The sequence below is a fragment of the Psammomys obesus genome, unplaced genomic scaffold (assembly GCF_907164565.1).
Source record: "Psammomys obesus unplaced genomic scaffold, mPsaObe1.curated_primary_1811, whole genome shotgun sequence".
NCBI classification, from domain to species: Eukaryota; Metazoa; Chordata; class Mammalia; order Rodentia; family Muridae; genus Psammomys; species Psammomys obesus.
Genome location: NW_026591443.1, coordinates 1 through 16,535, shown reverse-complemented (window position 1 = coordinate 16,535; position 16,535 = coordinate 1). Strand labels below are relative to the sequence as shown.

General features: G+C 39.9%; 1 protein-coding gene across 1 annotated transcript; it reads right to left on the bottom strand.

Moving 5' to 3' along the window:
• Nucleotides 1-2,400: 2,400 nt before the first annotated feature.
• Nucleotides 2,401-14,937, bottom strand: LOC129679170 (methionine synthase-like; the record flags this gene model as incomplete). Its single annotated transcript, XM_055610094.1, has 7 exons — nucleotides 2,401-2,480; nucleotides 5,053-5,120; nucleotides 6,562-6,623; nucleotides 8,847-8,947; nucleotides 11,948-12,042; nucleotides 12,552-12,614; nucleotides 14,831-14,937. Coding segments are annotated over 7 exons (576 nt in total), but the record flags the coding sequence as incomplete, so codon positions are not given.
• Nucleotides 14,938-16,535: the final 1,598 nt, after the last annotated feature.

Below are 16,535 nucleotides of genomic sequence, written 5' to 3'. Positions count from 1 at the left end.
AACTATTCTGCTGTGCCTGGAAAACCCTGTTTTGTTTTGTTTTTTTTTCGAGACAGGGTTTCTCTGTGTAGCCTTGGCTGCCCTGGACTCACTTTGTAGACCAGGCTGGCTTTGAACTCGGAGCGATCTGCCTCCTCTGACTCCCTGAGTGCAGGGATTAAAGGTGTGCACCACCATGGCCAGCTTGGAAAACCCTGCTTGATGCTACCCACAACCTCTAACAGTTGTGGGGTTTCTGTCCCACTTTCCCCTGAAAATCCCTGAGCCTTGGAACGGGCCATATTATGTCTCACTCAGGGCTAAATGGTGAGAAGTGGGCACAAAATCCCACCATAAGCAGTAAAACTACTGGCACCTGATAGCTGCTGGGATATAGGGAAACAGGGAGGAACAGAAGGAGAGGGAAATACAGTGTGTAACTTTACAAAACTAGTTGAGTGACACCAAATGGACCTGAAAGGTTGGGGAGAAAACTGAAATTGGGAAGAAAGGGACAGCAGAGTAGAAACAGCACTTATTGGAAGAGCTGGGACATGTGTAAATATGTTCAAAATATGTTCTATAAAATTCTCAAATAAAAAGTAATTGTAAAACAAAAAACAAAAAAAATTGTTGAATCAGACATAATAAGTAGTTCATGACTATAATCCCAGCACTCTGTAGCCTGTAGAAATTTGAGGCCAGCATATATTATGCTATAAAATTCTATCTTTAAATTTTTTTTTTCTTTTTGGCTCCATGATGCTCTATCAGAAATCAGCTTATAGCTGAATGGAGCAAATCTCTTTACTGCCCCATCAACAACGTATGTGGAAGGTTACTTCATCTCTCTGAGAGACCATGAGCCTGAAAGTAGTACTGCCAAACAGGGCAATGAGGGAGGACCCAGATGGAGATCCAGAAATCACTGCGGCAGGCCTTCCACCATGATGTGTCCAAGGCAGCCACTAGGCTTTCTGCATATTATCATCTTATTTGCTAAGGAGGAATAGAATCAGAGGTGAATCCAGAGGCAAATATCAGATAACGCAGGCATACACATTACTCTTTAAACACAAAGGGTGTGAAGTATCACTGCAGAAAAGGTTCTCAAACTGCCTTTGTTTTTCAAGCATTTTAAGAAACAGTCTCCCTGAATAGCCACAGGCAGGCTCTATGATCACACAACCTGAGACAACTGCCCACACCACCTTTCAGCTGACAAATCAGGTACAAGTGTCTCTGCCACAATTATCATAAAAATGAAGCCCAAAACCAGCACCAGCAATCAGAGCTGTCATTAAAAAAAAAAAAAAGGCCTTTGAGTTCTTTGCCAAAGCATTTTATGAAGATATTAGTATGAACAAGAGGAAGATTATGAATATGAACTGGGTAATTATACAAGTACTACAGGCCATTTGCTCACAAACTCAGGAAGCAATTACTTTCTATGGTTGCAGCTGATGACTGTTACCATCAGTAATGAGCCTTGTGCCCCTGATCTTTCACATAATCTGGAGGTTTGTCTACCAGGCAAACAGGGATAACAACCACCAAATGGTAAGGGTCCTTGGATAGAGAAGGAGTACTTCTCTTGTTTATACACAAGTTAACAAAATGTTCTTCAGGTTGGACATAGTGACACATACTTGTAATCCTAGCACTCAGAATGTAGAGACAGGAGAATTGCTAGTTTGAGGTGACCTTTGGCTATACAGTGATACCTGTCTTAACACACCACCATTTCAGAAAAAGAATAAAATAGCCAAACATGATGATACACGATTTTAATCCCAACACTCAGGAGGCAGAGGCAGGTGGATCTCTGTGAGTTTGAGGCTTGATCTACAGTGAGTTCCAGGATAGTCAGGGCTACACAGAGAAACCCTGACTCAAAAGAAGAGAGAGGAGGAGGAGGAAGGGAAGGGGGAGGCACATAGACACAGAAAATAAATACACAAATAGAGGCAAAGTTCCAAACAAATGGCAAATGTAAGATTCTAACATTAATGTTGAAAAGCAATTAAGATTTTCCAGGGAGATGTTGTTGCCATTACAAAGCACTAAGCTTTAAGTTTTAACCATGTGGAATTTTCAATAATTCATACCAATTGGCCATTAAAGTTGTTAGGCAATGGATACGGGTATGCTGTTACTGTGCAGAAAAGACAAGCCTACAGATTCTCCTTGTAAAGAAAAGATAGAATGAACAATCATTCATTTTTACTCTGAAATTAATCTTTCCACCCCATCCCTAGAAAAAGAGTTTGTTAGTAAAATTTACCTAAGTACCAAGAAAACTAGAACTCTTCTTTGACCTAATATGCTTCCTGGCATAAATATCACTCACACTTAGAATATGCATGTTAAATACATCCTATGAATGATTTTTTAAATCAAAACTACATCCTCATGACTTACCAGATAGTAACATATGTCCTTCAAAAACACTAGCAGGTGGAACTCTAGGCTTACAATTTTTCACAGCTTCAGCAATTTCCCTAAATGAAAAGAAAAAACACTATATTCATTAATTCAAAGTAACATCAATTTAATTAAGCCAATTTCCAGCTATGAAATTAAGTCTGAATCAATATTACATAATGATATGCCTACTTAAATGTACAGCAGCAGTTACACTGACAGCTTTCTCAGCAACAGGAAGCTCATCAGTGCTGATTGAGGTGCTTCTGCCATCACAGACTTAAGCCTGAAGCTATGTGGACCAATTGCAAACCTTTTCCTTTCTCCCAGCCCTCAGACAGTCTATACAAATCCACACACAAACATGGCCTTTCTACCTACTCAACAGTTAACAACCTCAAAAAGAAGTCTGTAGCTGAGAAATAATAGTAAAAGGGCGGGGGGGGGGGTTGCTGGCAGTGGGGAGAATAGGGTCCTGTGAGTTTGTTTGTTACAGCATGCACACGGCAGGGAAGGTACAGAGAAATAGAGCTTGAATACTTCAAAACAATTGTTTCTCTCCTCAAAGTTTGTTTCAGTTATCCACACTCTCTTCCACATTGTCAACTTTAGTGAATCATGTGTTTAGTAAATCATAAAAATCTAGCTTCCTGTTTATTTATGAGGACCTGTAGTCACTGCTCACTCTACTGCCCCAAACAAGTATATGAATGAGTAAGTAAAAGCAGGAGTTATACAATATAGATAGGTATATATACAAATTACACATTAAAATAACTTCTCTTTAAAAAGAGGAAGTGATCTAAAAAAATGAAGAGTTAGTCTATGATCCAAAGATAAGATACTTCAACTACTGATGAAACTATAAAACTGGGGATATAGGTATAGTGTGCTAGAGTAGACCTTGAGTATGTACAAAATCCTGGGTTCAATTAACAGAACCAAAAGAGACAAATACATCATAACTTTATAGTTATTAAGAGTCTATCATAGAAACCAGGTGTGCAAGCATACACCTTTAATCCCAGCACTCAGAAAGCAGAAGCAGGCAGATCTCTGTGAGTTCCAGGCCTGCCTGGTCTACATAGGAAGTTCCAGCCACAAATTCTATCAGAGAAGTCAACAAAAGCAGTGAGAAAAAGTATTTGGCAATTCAGTTGAAGAAACATATTGTGTGGGCACACACGAGAACAGTGAGGGCTGGCTGAAAGTACAATAACTCATCCTCTGCCTGAATTCCAATCTTTTTGAGAGCCACAAAGTATAAGGATAAATGTACCCATAGCTGCACAGTGGGTTTACTCCTCCTTCACAACTGCCCTTGGAAGCATGGGTAAAACAATGACTTCAGAGGACCAGAAAAGAGATTCCTCTTGACCTCAAGATGCTAGTCACCTGGCTGCTTTTTCTCTTCAGGAAAGAATCTAAGGGAGGCATGTGCTGCACCCAAGAAAACATGCCTGTCCTTCTGTTCAAATTATTACTTCCAGGTAGAGTCTTATGTACGGAAATTACAATGTTCCAGGGGGAGAAGTTGAGGGTCAGACAAAAGAGCAATGACAAAGCAGAAAATTGTGGCAGTGATGTGGCAGGCACATGACAGCGCACTCTATTTTTCTATACTACTTTTCATTTTTAGAATGTTTCTTAATATAAAGCTACTATTACTTATATTTTCACAAGAAGCAATATTATTGACACAGCGACATGGCTTAAACAAAGAAACAGTCTGTGATTGAGGTGTTGACAAAATGGTTCTTTTCTAAGGCCGCATTTCCTGCGGTTTTCAGGCTACTGATTTCTTGTGTCTACTTAACCTTCCCTTCACCCCTGCATTGTATCTTATACTTACATGACATGGACACTGATTATGTAGGATTATGGGTGGGTCCACTCATTCTTTATCTGACACCTTTTAAAGGTTCATCTCCAAATACAGTCACATTCCAAGTACTAAGGGTTAAGATTTTAACAGACAAGCTTGTGGGTAGAACAATTTAGTTTAGTTAGTAAGTACAGGAAATATTAAATTGGACAAAATGGCTCATACCTGCATTCTCAACATTCAGGAAGCTGAGGCAGGAGGTACCAAGAGTTTGAGGCTACACAATGTGTTTAGGCCAGTCTGGGCTACAGAATATAAGATTTTAAGCCAGATGGAGCTACACAGTGAGACCCTGCATTAAGGGAGGGGAAGGAAGGAAAAGGGAGAGGAGAGGAATAGAGGGGACAGAAGAGGAGAGGAGAGGAAAGGAGCAACAAGCAAACAAAGCTATCAAGATGGCTCAGATACCAGCACCCACAAACTGGGCAGTTTACAAATAGCTGTAAACACAAACACACACACACACACACACGAAAAATAAAAGGATCTAAGGGTATATGCTATAATCCCAAAAGTTGTGAGGTGGAGTCAGAAGCACTTCCACAGGTTCAAGGCCAGCCTGGGCTATATACAATGAGGACCAGGCCAGTCCTAGATACAGAGAAAGACCCTGCCTCAAAGGCACATAGAGGGAAGGAGTGTAGAGTAAATATGATCAAAATAATTATAGACATGTATGAAATTCCCCCACAAAATAATAAAAATATCATTACAAATAATAAAACTAAACCAGTTTTGAAGCAGGAAGAAGAGGTGACCATTACCTGATGTGATCAGGTGTTGAACCACAGCATCCACCAACTATGTTCACCAAGCCATCCACAGCAAAGTCCTGCATTTACGAAAAGTGAGTTCACCTGAACTCTAAAACTACCACAACATAAGAGCGTTTACTTCTACATTTCCTGAATAACTAAGCTTATACTAAAGAGAAATAAATAAACATATTTACTTTAGATACAAAAACTTCACATACTCTAGGTAAAAGATACAGATGAGAATAGTTGAGATACTATGAAAACTTTTACGCTGTCTGAAACACAGTACAAATTTTATTTGCCTATATGATGAAATTACTTATGCTTGTCAGAATGAAATGGACAATGGATTTCTAAATAACATACAAGTATCAGCTTTTCAATTTAATTTTAAATTTTTTAAATAAAAAAGGCCGGGCAGTGCTGGCACACGCCTTTAATCCCAGCACTCAGGAGGCAGAGGCAGGTGGATCTCTATGAATGTGAGGCCAGCTTAATCTATGAGGCATGTTCCAGGACAGCCATGACTACACAGAGAAACCCTACCTCAAAAAAAATCAATTAAAAAAAAAAAAAAATGAACGTCCTTTTTCATATTAGCCATGATTCAAGTGTTCCGTCAAATATAAGGTAAGAGCCATACTGATCAGCAGCATCTGGAGTAGCCAGAGCCCAAGGAATAAACAATAAGGTGAGTAAAAGAGCTAAGAAAGAAAAGCAAGACTATCTATTTCAGGTATCTGAAATTATTATCTCAGTACTGAAGAGACTGAGGCAGGAGAATCTTGAGCTCAAAGACAGACTGTAGAAAAACCCCAACTCAATAGAAACAGAAAGGATCCTGCAGTCCTAAGAACTGACTCAGAAAAGACTTTAGTGAGCCAGAAGCTAAAAATCAAAAAAAAAAAAAAAAAAAAAAAAGAAGGAAAACAGAGGAAGCACTAGAAGATGAAACACTGCAACAGTAGTAACAGTCTAATGACTCAAGGACGGCAAGTCCACTCAAGAGAAGGAGACTTTGCAGGGACAGGGAGCCGTGTGAACGTCTAGTCCAGCCAGCAGTTTGAAGTGAATGAAAGAGAAAGTCATTGTTTGGTAGTGTGGCAGAAATGACAATGTAGACATGAGCCACATCTCATTTAGTTTTAGAGGACCTTACTGGGAATTTCCCAACAGCTAGCACTGCTAATCAATAAGTAATCAGACAGCTAAGCCATGAATTATGCTTATACTTCCTTCACTCAGAGTACCTAAACTTTACTATTATTTATATACTGTATCTTGAGGGAAAATTCTGCTTCTAAGTATGCTAAAGCTAAATTCCATCCTCCATTAGGCATGGTGGCACATGCCTATATAATCCCAACTGTTCAGGAGGCTGAGGCAGAAGGATAACAAGTTTAAGTGCAACTTAGGCAAGAGAAGACAGATCTCAAAGTAAATTAATTAACAAATGAATTAAAATAAGAATGTATCTATCTGTCTCTTCAAAACTGAAATAAAAGGATTCCTGACCTTCAGGTGCATGGCCATCATGGCTGGTGTTTCATCATAGTCGCCAAAGGTATTGGGAAGACCTGAGAAAGAACATTTCTACCGTTACTCAAAACTATCTTAACAACTGCTTTAAAAGTACTTTAAAGGATAATTTATAAAATTCTGTATTGATAATAAAATAACTGCTTGCAAAAGTAAGATGGTATTTATATAACAGAGATAGCATAGAAGTAGCAAAATCTGGAGAGCATTCACTCTGCTTTTGCTTTTTTTAAAAATTTATTTTATATGCATTTAGTGTTGACTCTGCATGTATGTCTGTATGAGGGTGTCAGATCCTGGAGTTACTGACAGCTGTAAGCTACTATGTGGGTGCTGGGAACTGAACCAGAGTGCTCTGGAAGAATAGTCAGTGCTCTTAACCACAGAGCCATCTCTCTAGCCCACTGCTTTTGCTTTTAAAGAGAAATTCACTCCCACTTGGAACAGAGTGCCCCAGTCTCCAGCTCCAAGCACCTTACTACAAGACAGTTCATTCTTTTTACAAAACTGCTTGTATGGAAAACAGCCTGTACACACTTCTATCACCTTTGAACTAATGAATATTTGATATTCAATGCAACCAAAAACAAGTAAAACCAGTCTTCTTTCAAATTAGCAAATATTTCTACTGTGTTTCAGACAGCATAAAAGGTTTCATAGTAGCTGAACTATGTGTATCTATTACCTACAGCTTATTAAGGTTGTGTTTATTTGCAAAAAAACAAAACAAAACAAAAGAGTATTTGGGTCTATACCAGTTGACTTAGACCTGAAAGAATAGTTTTGCTCAGCTTGAAGTTTCAAAATGGGCACAACTTCAGGGAATTAGTCTAATTATGTCACTAAGAAAATTTGCCATGTGAATATAACCAGAAAGGTGCCAAAATAAGGAGCACCTTATTTTGGTTTTATTATTAATACAACCTTATTAAGGTTGTATCTCTTTAGTATAACCTTATACTTTATCCTCCAACAATCTAGTTAGATTCCTGTTATATTCATGCCCTGCCCCTAATTACTAAAGGAAAATGAAATGTATGATTCTTTTTTTTTTGAGACAGGGTTTCTCTGTGCAGCCTTGGCTGTCCTTAGACCAGCTGGCCTCCACCTGCTTCTGCCTCCCTGAATGCTAGGATTATAGGAGTGCACCACTGGTACCTGGGTAATATGAATTTTTAAAGATTTATTTATATATTGTATATGAGTGTTTTGCTCACATTTATGACTGTGCACCCCTTCATGCCTGGTGCCCACAGGGGTCAGAAGAGAGTGTTGAATCCCCTAGAAATGAAGTTATGAATGGTTATGAGCCAACATGTGGGTGCTGGGTATTGAACCCAGGTCTTCTGCAAGAACATGGGCTCTTAACCACTGAATCAACTCTCCAGACCATTATTATATATTTTTAATGTATATATTTGAGGTGAGATGTCTGAGCAAGTAAAACCATTTGCTACACAAGCCTGACATCCTGAGTTCAAGTCTTAAAACCCACAGTGGAAGTCAAGAACCAGTTATTATATCCCAAAAGTTATTCTCTGACCTCCACATGCACACCATGACACACATGCAATTGCATTCACACATGCAGGTCATATATATATATACTAATAAAACTGTTTTAAAATGCTTAATGTATACATATAGATTTTTTTTTTAAGTATAGAAAATGAATTTTAGCCCTAAGTAGCTGACCAGTGCTCAAAACATTCCCTTGGAAATCTGGCCAGCCCAGTCCAAATTATCAATATTTACTGAATAGTTTGAAATCTATAAATATCTTTGAAATTTTTATGTGCCTTCAACCAGAAATCTTAGCCTTTAGAACATAACAACATATAATATTACCCTTAATGCTTTTCTGCTAATACAATGAAATGGGAAAGGGCTCCTTATTTTGGTACCTTTCTGGTTATATTCACATGGCAAATTTTCTTAGTGACATAATTAGACTAATTCCCTGAAGTTGTGCCCATTTTGAAACTTCAAGCTGAGCAAAACTATTCTTTCAGGTCTAAGTCAACTGGTATAGACCCAAATACTCTTTTGTTTTGTTTTGTTTTTTTGCAAAATTTAGGTTGAGTTTCAAACAAACATATACACTTGAACCCACTGCCTCTTTCCTTCTCCCTTCCTCCTTTATATGCATGTACACACACATATACACACCTACAACACAAATTCTTCAAATCAAAATCTGTTACCCTATTTACCATGCCTTGAATATAGAGTTCTTCATGTGCAACCCCTCTACAACATACCTGCATTTGGGTAACAGAGGACATAAGCTGTTGTACATTTTCCAATTGTTTCAATGAAAGGCCTCATTTCAGCTGCACCAAGAGCACAATTTAATCCAATGCTGGAAAAACAGTAAGTGATGTCAGAATCATCATCTTTCATTCAAAATATTTATATGTAAGGGCTATAATAAAGAGAAGAATATGTATAGAAACTCAGATTTTTTTGGTGAGTAAAACTATCCGTATGATTTGTTTGTTTAGATTTTTTTATTATTTATTTACTTTACGTCTATGAATGATATATCTGCATGTACACCTGCATGCCAGAAGAGGGCATCAGATCCCAGTATAGATAGTAGTGAGCCATCATGTGGAATTGAACTCAGTACCTCTAGATGAGCAGACAGTACTCATAACCACTGAGCCTTCTCTCCAGCCCCCCCCAATATGATTTTATAATGGCAGATATTGTCATTGCACATCTGGAGATATCCAGAGTATACAAAAGTAAGCTGTAATGTAGCCTAGTAGTCAGTTAATAATGTATTAATACTGAACCACACCAAGGCAAGATGTTAACAGGAAAAACTGGTGAAAGTGGGGACGGGGAGCAATATAGAACACTCCGTGCTTTCTGCCTTTATTATTATTTTTTAATAAACCTGTACCCAATCTAAAGCAAACATGATTCTCTGGTCACCAATTTTCAGATCTTCTTTAAGACTGCTAAGTCCAAGGCTAGGCATGATGGTAGATGTCTGTAATCCCAGAATTTAGGAGGTGGAGACAGAAGACCTCCTTACTGCCACAGCAAGTTTGAGACCAATCTGAGCTCCATGAATGCTGACTCAAGGAAAAAAAGGAGATTGCAAGGTCCAATGCATAGTTAACTTACACCTGAACTTACACTAAAACTTTCAGTTTAGCTATTTTCCTAGTACATTTGTTAACTTTCATCTTAGAACACTGTGGTGGTATGAGCGAGAATGGTCCCATGTTTCAGTTGGCAGAACTGACTGGGAAGGAATAGGAGGGGTGGCCCTGTTGGAGTAGGTGTGTCACTGGGGCTAGGGGCGAATGCCTTTAATCCTAGCACTCAGGAGGCAGAGGCAGACAGTTCTCTCGGAGTTACAGGCCAGCCTGGTCTACAAAGCAAGTCCAGGACAGCCAAGGCTGTAAAGAGAAACCCTGTATCGGGGGGGGGGGGGGGGGGGGGGGATTTCTTAAGACTTGCATCATTCCCTGCTTAGTGATTATGTCTTAAGACATGAGCTCTCAGCTACTGCTTCAGGGACATTCCTGCTGCCACATTCCCTTACCATGATGGTCATAAAATCTAAAATTAAATGCTTTCTTTTTTTTTTAAGGTTTTATTTATTTATTTTATGTATGAGTGCTCTGTCTACATGTACACCTGCATGCCAGAAGAGGGCATCAGATTCCAGTATAGATGGTTGTGGGTTACCATGTGGTTGCTGGGAATTGAACTCAGGACCTCTGGAGGAGCAGACAGTGCTCTTATCCACTAAGCCATCTCTCCAGCCCACAAATACTTTCTTTTAAAAGTTGCCTTGGTTATGGTGTTTTATCACAGCAACAGAAAAGTAATAAAGGCAACTGCTACCTGGATTCAGTATCATATTTAAACAAACATTGTAAATCACTGTGTTATCACTAGTAAGGCTATCAGAATGTTTTCCAAACTTAGTTCCAATGCTAACTTGTCTTTTCTAGACTTGACATTACCCAGCTAAGCAGTCTTCAAAGCAGCAAGCAATGCTCATTCAGTTCTTAGGGACCTACTAAAGCTCAAATGAAATCGCACATATGGACATCCTTCATCAACTATACAGTTCTCAAACTGACCTTAAGCCACTGTGACCCATACACCTATCCTGTCTCCATGCTTAGCAAAGTCAGCTAAAGTCTTCTAACATAGTTCAGATGTTAGCATCTCTGAAGAGTCATCTCTGAATTGTGCAAGGACTCACTACTACATATAGCCAGATTTCTTCCATTGTTTCTGTACAGCACCACATTTTACCATCCATATTTGGGAAAAGGGACTATGAGGGAGGCTTGCATATCTGGGAGTCAGAGAACAACTTGCAGGAGAGGATTTTCTCCTTCTATCATGTAGGTCCTTATGATCAAATCAGGTTACCAAGCTTAGCAGCAAGTACCTTTACCTGGTGAGCCATGTTTTACATTCTTAATTAATGAAGCATTTCTTCTTCATGTGGACTATTTCACTTGGCCAGTAACAGGGCACATAGCAAGATTTCAATAAATGATGAAGTAAGAACACAGGCTTCTACCTGTTACGTTGTTGCAAGCAATTCAACTGGCCAGCCCTCAGAGGCCTCTAGGGTCCTCACAACATCTTATGTCACCACCTGCGCCAGGCACATAACCAGCCATCCACCACACCACCATCTCTCTCTTCTTCCTCTCTCTCCTCCTCTTCTCTCTGCCTGTTCCTGTCTGTCCCTCTGATTCTGTCTCCCCACTCTGTATTTTCTCTTTTAAGCTCTCCCACTGTCTCAATTTCATCTTTCCCGTAATAAACCTCCTTGTAACCACAGCCTGTTGCACAGTGTGTAATTTATGTCATAATACTACTGTTATTTGTTAACAAGGATGTCTGTAATTACATTCAATGATTAAACAACAGTTTCTCATATATTAACTTTATCACATAAGATGTTAACTTTCATATACCCCTCCATTTGTAAAAGATAACATTGCTTCTTTATTTTACTCTGGGATGCTTTTTTGTCCCACAAATAATAGGGAGGGACACTGCATTAACACTTGCAACCACTGTTCTGAAAATGTAAACTGTCAGTAGCCTGCACTGCCCAGTGAAGCACAGTCTTAAACTATAAGCAGCTACAGACTCACAGGCAAACATCTGACTGCCCAAAATGTATGCCAGCTCTCCTGATATCAACATGGCCCATTTAAAACAGTGGCTTCAAGCCCTTAGAGTCAAGTCTGAAAGACTGGAGGAAATCCAATGCACCGTGGAAATGGCACAGTGGAAACACAGAAGCAAAGCCTCTGGGGCCACATTACATAGCCCCCAGTAAAAGCACCCAAAAGAAGGAGAAACTTACCACAGTGGGTCTGAATGAGACACGCTGATGACAAACGCCTCTCCTGTCTGGCCAGAAAGAGTCCTTCCACTTTTATCAACAATGGTCCCAGAAATCTGGATTAACAATGTAAACAGATCAACAATATAGACTATGGTAAGAATATGATCACAAAGACAAAGTGAAACTAACAAGTGCAAGTTCTTTACTCTTTCATGAAGAAAAGAACTGCGGACTCAAACTCGAAGTCAGTGTCTGTCTGAGGATCAGAATAGATGCATGCAAGTGACAGGTGAAGAAGGAATCCCAGAGTGACAGAGGCAAGCAGCCTTAGAGGTCCTACACCAAATCCATCCCTCTGTAAGCCCTAACAGGGCAAGTCCTTAAGCCTGTAGCCTTTGTTCAACAGCCTGTCCTCCACCAACCACTTCTAGGCTCATTTTCCTTATCTCTCCAAAGGTAAGCTGGTATTGACAGGAGTGAGGTGAACAGAAAAAGGTGGTTTCTAAAAGATTACATCATTCTACTATTCCAGGAAGAGGGGAAAACCCGCATTAAAACTTCTAATTGTAAAGGGTTTCTTTTAAAGACAGAGGAGTTATCATGCACACATTTAAGAACTCACAAAAATAGGCCGGGGAGGAGCGTAATTCTCTTCAAAAAGTTTCTGAAGTGCAAACAAGGCTGCCTGTTAAGGAAAAAAAAGAATGCCTTTATTTCTGAGAAAGGTCCAAGATCAATCTAGCAGCCCAATCAGAATACCCCTTTCCTAAGACCTCTTCAGGTAGAATTCAAGCAAAGCTGAGGAAAGGAAATCCTCTGTAAATGCACAGCCCTAATGACCCTTCTCAAGTGTAACACTGCACATGATAACGAATGCTCAGGTGAGAGGACAGCTCAGAAGTGGAGCCCTTGCCTGGCATGATGCACAAGGCCCTAGGTTCAAGCCCAACACTAGTTAAAAAATAAATAAATATAGCCAGGCATGGTAGGGCATGCCTGTAATCCCAGTACTTGAAAGGCAAAGGCAGGTGGATCTCTGTGAGTTCGAGGACAGCCTGGTCTACAAAGCAAGGTTCAGGACAGCCAAGACTAATACAAAGAAACCTTGTCTCAAAATAAATAAACACATAAATAAATAAACAGATAAATAAATAAATAAAATAACCTGAGTTCACCCAACAAGCTAATTATTTCTTTTGAAGAAGAACTGAAGGGTTAACTTTCCTCCCTGCTTCAATCAAAACAAGAGTAAATAAATGAAAATGTCATGCCTATTTCATTAGCCTTTCACATACATCAAAGGTAGGTATATGAGCCAAAGATGTGCATCACTAGAAAAATCACTGTGACCTTGGGTTGTAAAACTACTTTACCCTGTTAAAAGTCCATGCTTTAAGTTCCAAGCAACGATCATCTATTTCTTCTTTCCTTTATCATAAGAGTCACTCATTTGAAGATGAACACATCTGACATTAAAATATCTTTGTCACTAATGTAAACCTTCCCAGTGATAAGAGGGTTTTTTTCATGGAAAGTCAAGTCAACAATATTGAAAGCTGGGTGTAGTAAGGCACATCTGTAACATCAATACTTGAGAAACCGAAGTAGAAAGACCTCAAGTTTGAGAGTAGCCTATCCCAGCATTTCTAGGTCAGCCTGGGCCACACAGCAAGACTCTGTTACAAAAACAACAAACTGAAATTTTTCCTACCTTAGAAATAAAAAACTTGGTCCTTACAATCTTTTTTTTTTTTTTTTTTTTTTTTTTTTTTTTTTTTGAGGGGGTATGTTTTGTTTGGTTTTTGTTGTTGTTTTTCAAGAGAGAGTTTCCCTATGTAGCCCTGGACCAGGCTAGCCTCCGATTCAGAGATTTGCCTGCCTCTGCCTCCTGAGCACTGGAAATAAAGGCATGAGCCACCACTATCTAGAAGACTCTTAAAACCTTATGGATAACAAATGCATCAGAATAGCCAGAAAAGTTCTGGGTAAAAGGATGGATTAATAAAAGGAGCTAAGCCTACCAGTCACTTGCCTCATTCTAAAGCTGCAGCAAACAGTAGAGTAATGAACAGAACACATGAACAGACCTCTGTGAGTGTCTTGGTCAGGGTTCCTAATACTGTGCTTGAACGCCATGACCAAAAGCAACTTGAGGAGGAAAGGGTTTATCTGGCTTACAAGCACAGAAACTCAAGACAGGAACTTGGGGACAGGAACTGAAGCAGAAACCATGGAGGAATACAGCTTACTGGTTTGATCCCAAGCCTTACTCAGTCTCCTTATTGTGCAACCCTTAAACATGCATACATTAGTGCCAATGTACATATGTACACTCGCACATGCAACTGCATAAAGAATGTGGGCCACACGTTTTAAGACCTAGAAATTCAGTAATTTTTATCTTTTTCACCAAATAAAAAAGCTGTCCTAATGCTTTCTATTCTTGTTTAGCACGCATGTCTCCAATAAAAACAGCACTGTGCTTCTTTTCAGTTGTGCATCTGCCAGTTCGGTAGTTAAGAACACAGACTGCTCTGCTAGAGGACCCAAGTCAGATTCCCAGCAACCATTATCAGGCAGCTGGAAACCACTCAAAACTCCAGCTATGCTTCAGGACTCTGTGGGCACCTGTACTTACGGGCATATACCCAAACACACAATTTGTAAAAATCCAATAGAAAAAAAGAGCAGAGGACATAAATCACAGAAAAGAAAATAAGGTTTCTAGGCTCAGGTGCGGTAGTATATGCACATGAAAAAGTCAATAAGAGACAGAGGAAAATGGAGCAAACACAAGAAATTTCTTTTCACTTCAGTAGTAGCTACTACTATCTTCTAACAATAGAGACTCTTCACAGCCCCTCCACCCCCCCCCCCCCTCCAGTTTTCCCCTTAACTTACTTTGGCATTGGCTGTATCAAAAATAGTTTCAATGAGCAAGATATCAACCCCACCATCCAGCAGTCCTTTGGCCTGCTCCTGGTATGCTTCAACAAGCTCATCAAATGCTGCAGAAAACAAATCAAGTCAGTGCATCAGAAATCTGTGCCTTCTGAATGATACCAGGGTGTGCAAAGCTCAAGTCTGGCACTTGTGAATCAATATTGGTTAAAAATGCAATTTAATAGTGGTATGGCTGGATCTTGAGGAAGCGCTAGTCCTAGTTGTCTGAGAAAGCGCCAAATTGATTTCCAGAGTGGTTGTACAAGTTTACATTCCAACCAGCAGTGGAGGAGAGTTCCCCTTTCTCCACAACCTCTCCAGCATGTGTTGTCCCTTGAGTTTTTGATCTTGGCCATTCTGATGGGTGTAAGGTGAAATCTCAGGGTTGTTTTGATTTGCATTTCCCTAATAGCTAATGAGGTTGAGCATTTCTTCAAGTGTTTCTCTGCCATTCGATATTCCTCTACAGAGAATTCTCTGTTTAGCTCTATTCCCCATTTTTTAATTGGATTACATCTACACAATGGAGTATTACTCTGCAATGAAAAATAAGGAAATCATGCAATTTGCAGGTAAATGGTGGGACCTGGAAAGGATCCTCCTGAGTGAGCTGTCCCAGAAGCAGAAAGACACACATGGTATATACTCACTCATATAGACTTATAGGATAAACCTAAAATCTGTCCATCTAAAGAAACTAATCAAGAGAGAGGACCCTGACTAAAATGCTCAATCCCCATCCCGAAAAGCAAAGAGGATGGACATCAGAAGAAGAAGAAAGCAGGAAACAACCTAGAAACCTGCCACAGAGGGCCTCTGAAAGGCTCTGCCCTACAGACTATCAAAGCAGACACTGAGACTTTAGGGCCAACTGTTGGGCAGAGTGCATGGAATCGTATGTAAGAAGTGGGAAATAGTAGCTTATGGAGAGGACAGGAACCCCACAAGGAGAGCAACAGAACTAGAGGATTTGAACACAGGGGTCTTCCCAGAGACCCATACTCCAACCAAGTACCAGGCCTGGGGATAACCTAGAACCCCTGCACAGATGTAATCCATGGCAGTGTAGTGTCCAAGTGGGTAACATAGTAATGGGAAGAGGGACTGCCTCCAACACAATCTGATAGGCCTGCTCTTTGATCACCTCCCCCTAAGGGGGGAGCAGTCTTACCAGGCCACAGAAGACAATGCAGCCACTCCGGATGTGATCTGATAGACTAAGATCATATGGAAGGAGAAGAGGACCTCCCCTATCAGTGGACTTGGGGAGGGGCATGCATGAAGAAGGGGAAGGGAGGGTGGGATCGGGAGGGGAGGAGGGAGGGGCTTATGGGGAATACAAAGTGAATAAAGTATAAAAAAATAATAAAAAAATGAAAAAATGCAATTTAAGGATAACACTCCCTGTAAAACCAAATACAGTAGCAGAAGGTAAGTAACCAAAGCTGTTCCTAAACTGCTGCACCATGTGCCCTCCATTTCTCATATATGAGCTAACAGTGGGAAGGTGTACTAATTTGTTGAACTATGAACTTTATTCTCAAAATCTTTAAAATAAACACATCAGTATTCCCGTAGATCAACTTATCCCATTAAGAGACAAATATAAGAAACGGGATTTAGGAGCTGGAGCAGTTACCAGTACTTGCTACTCATCCAGAAG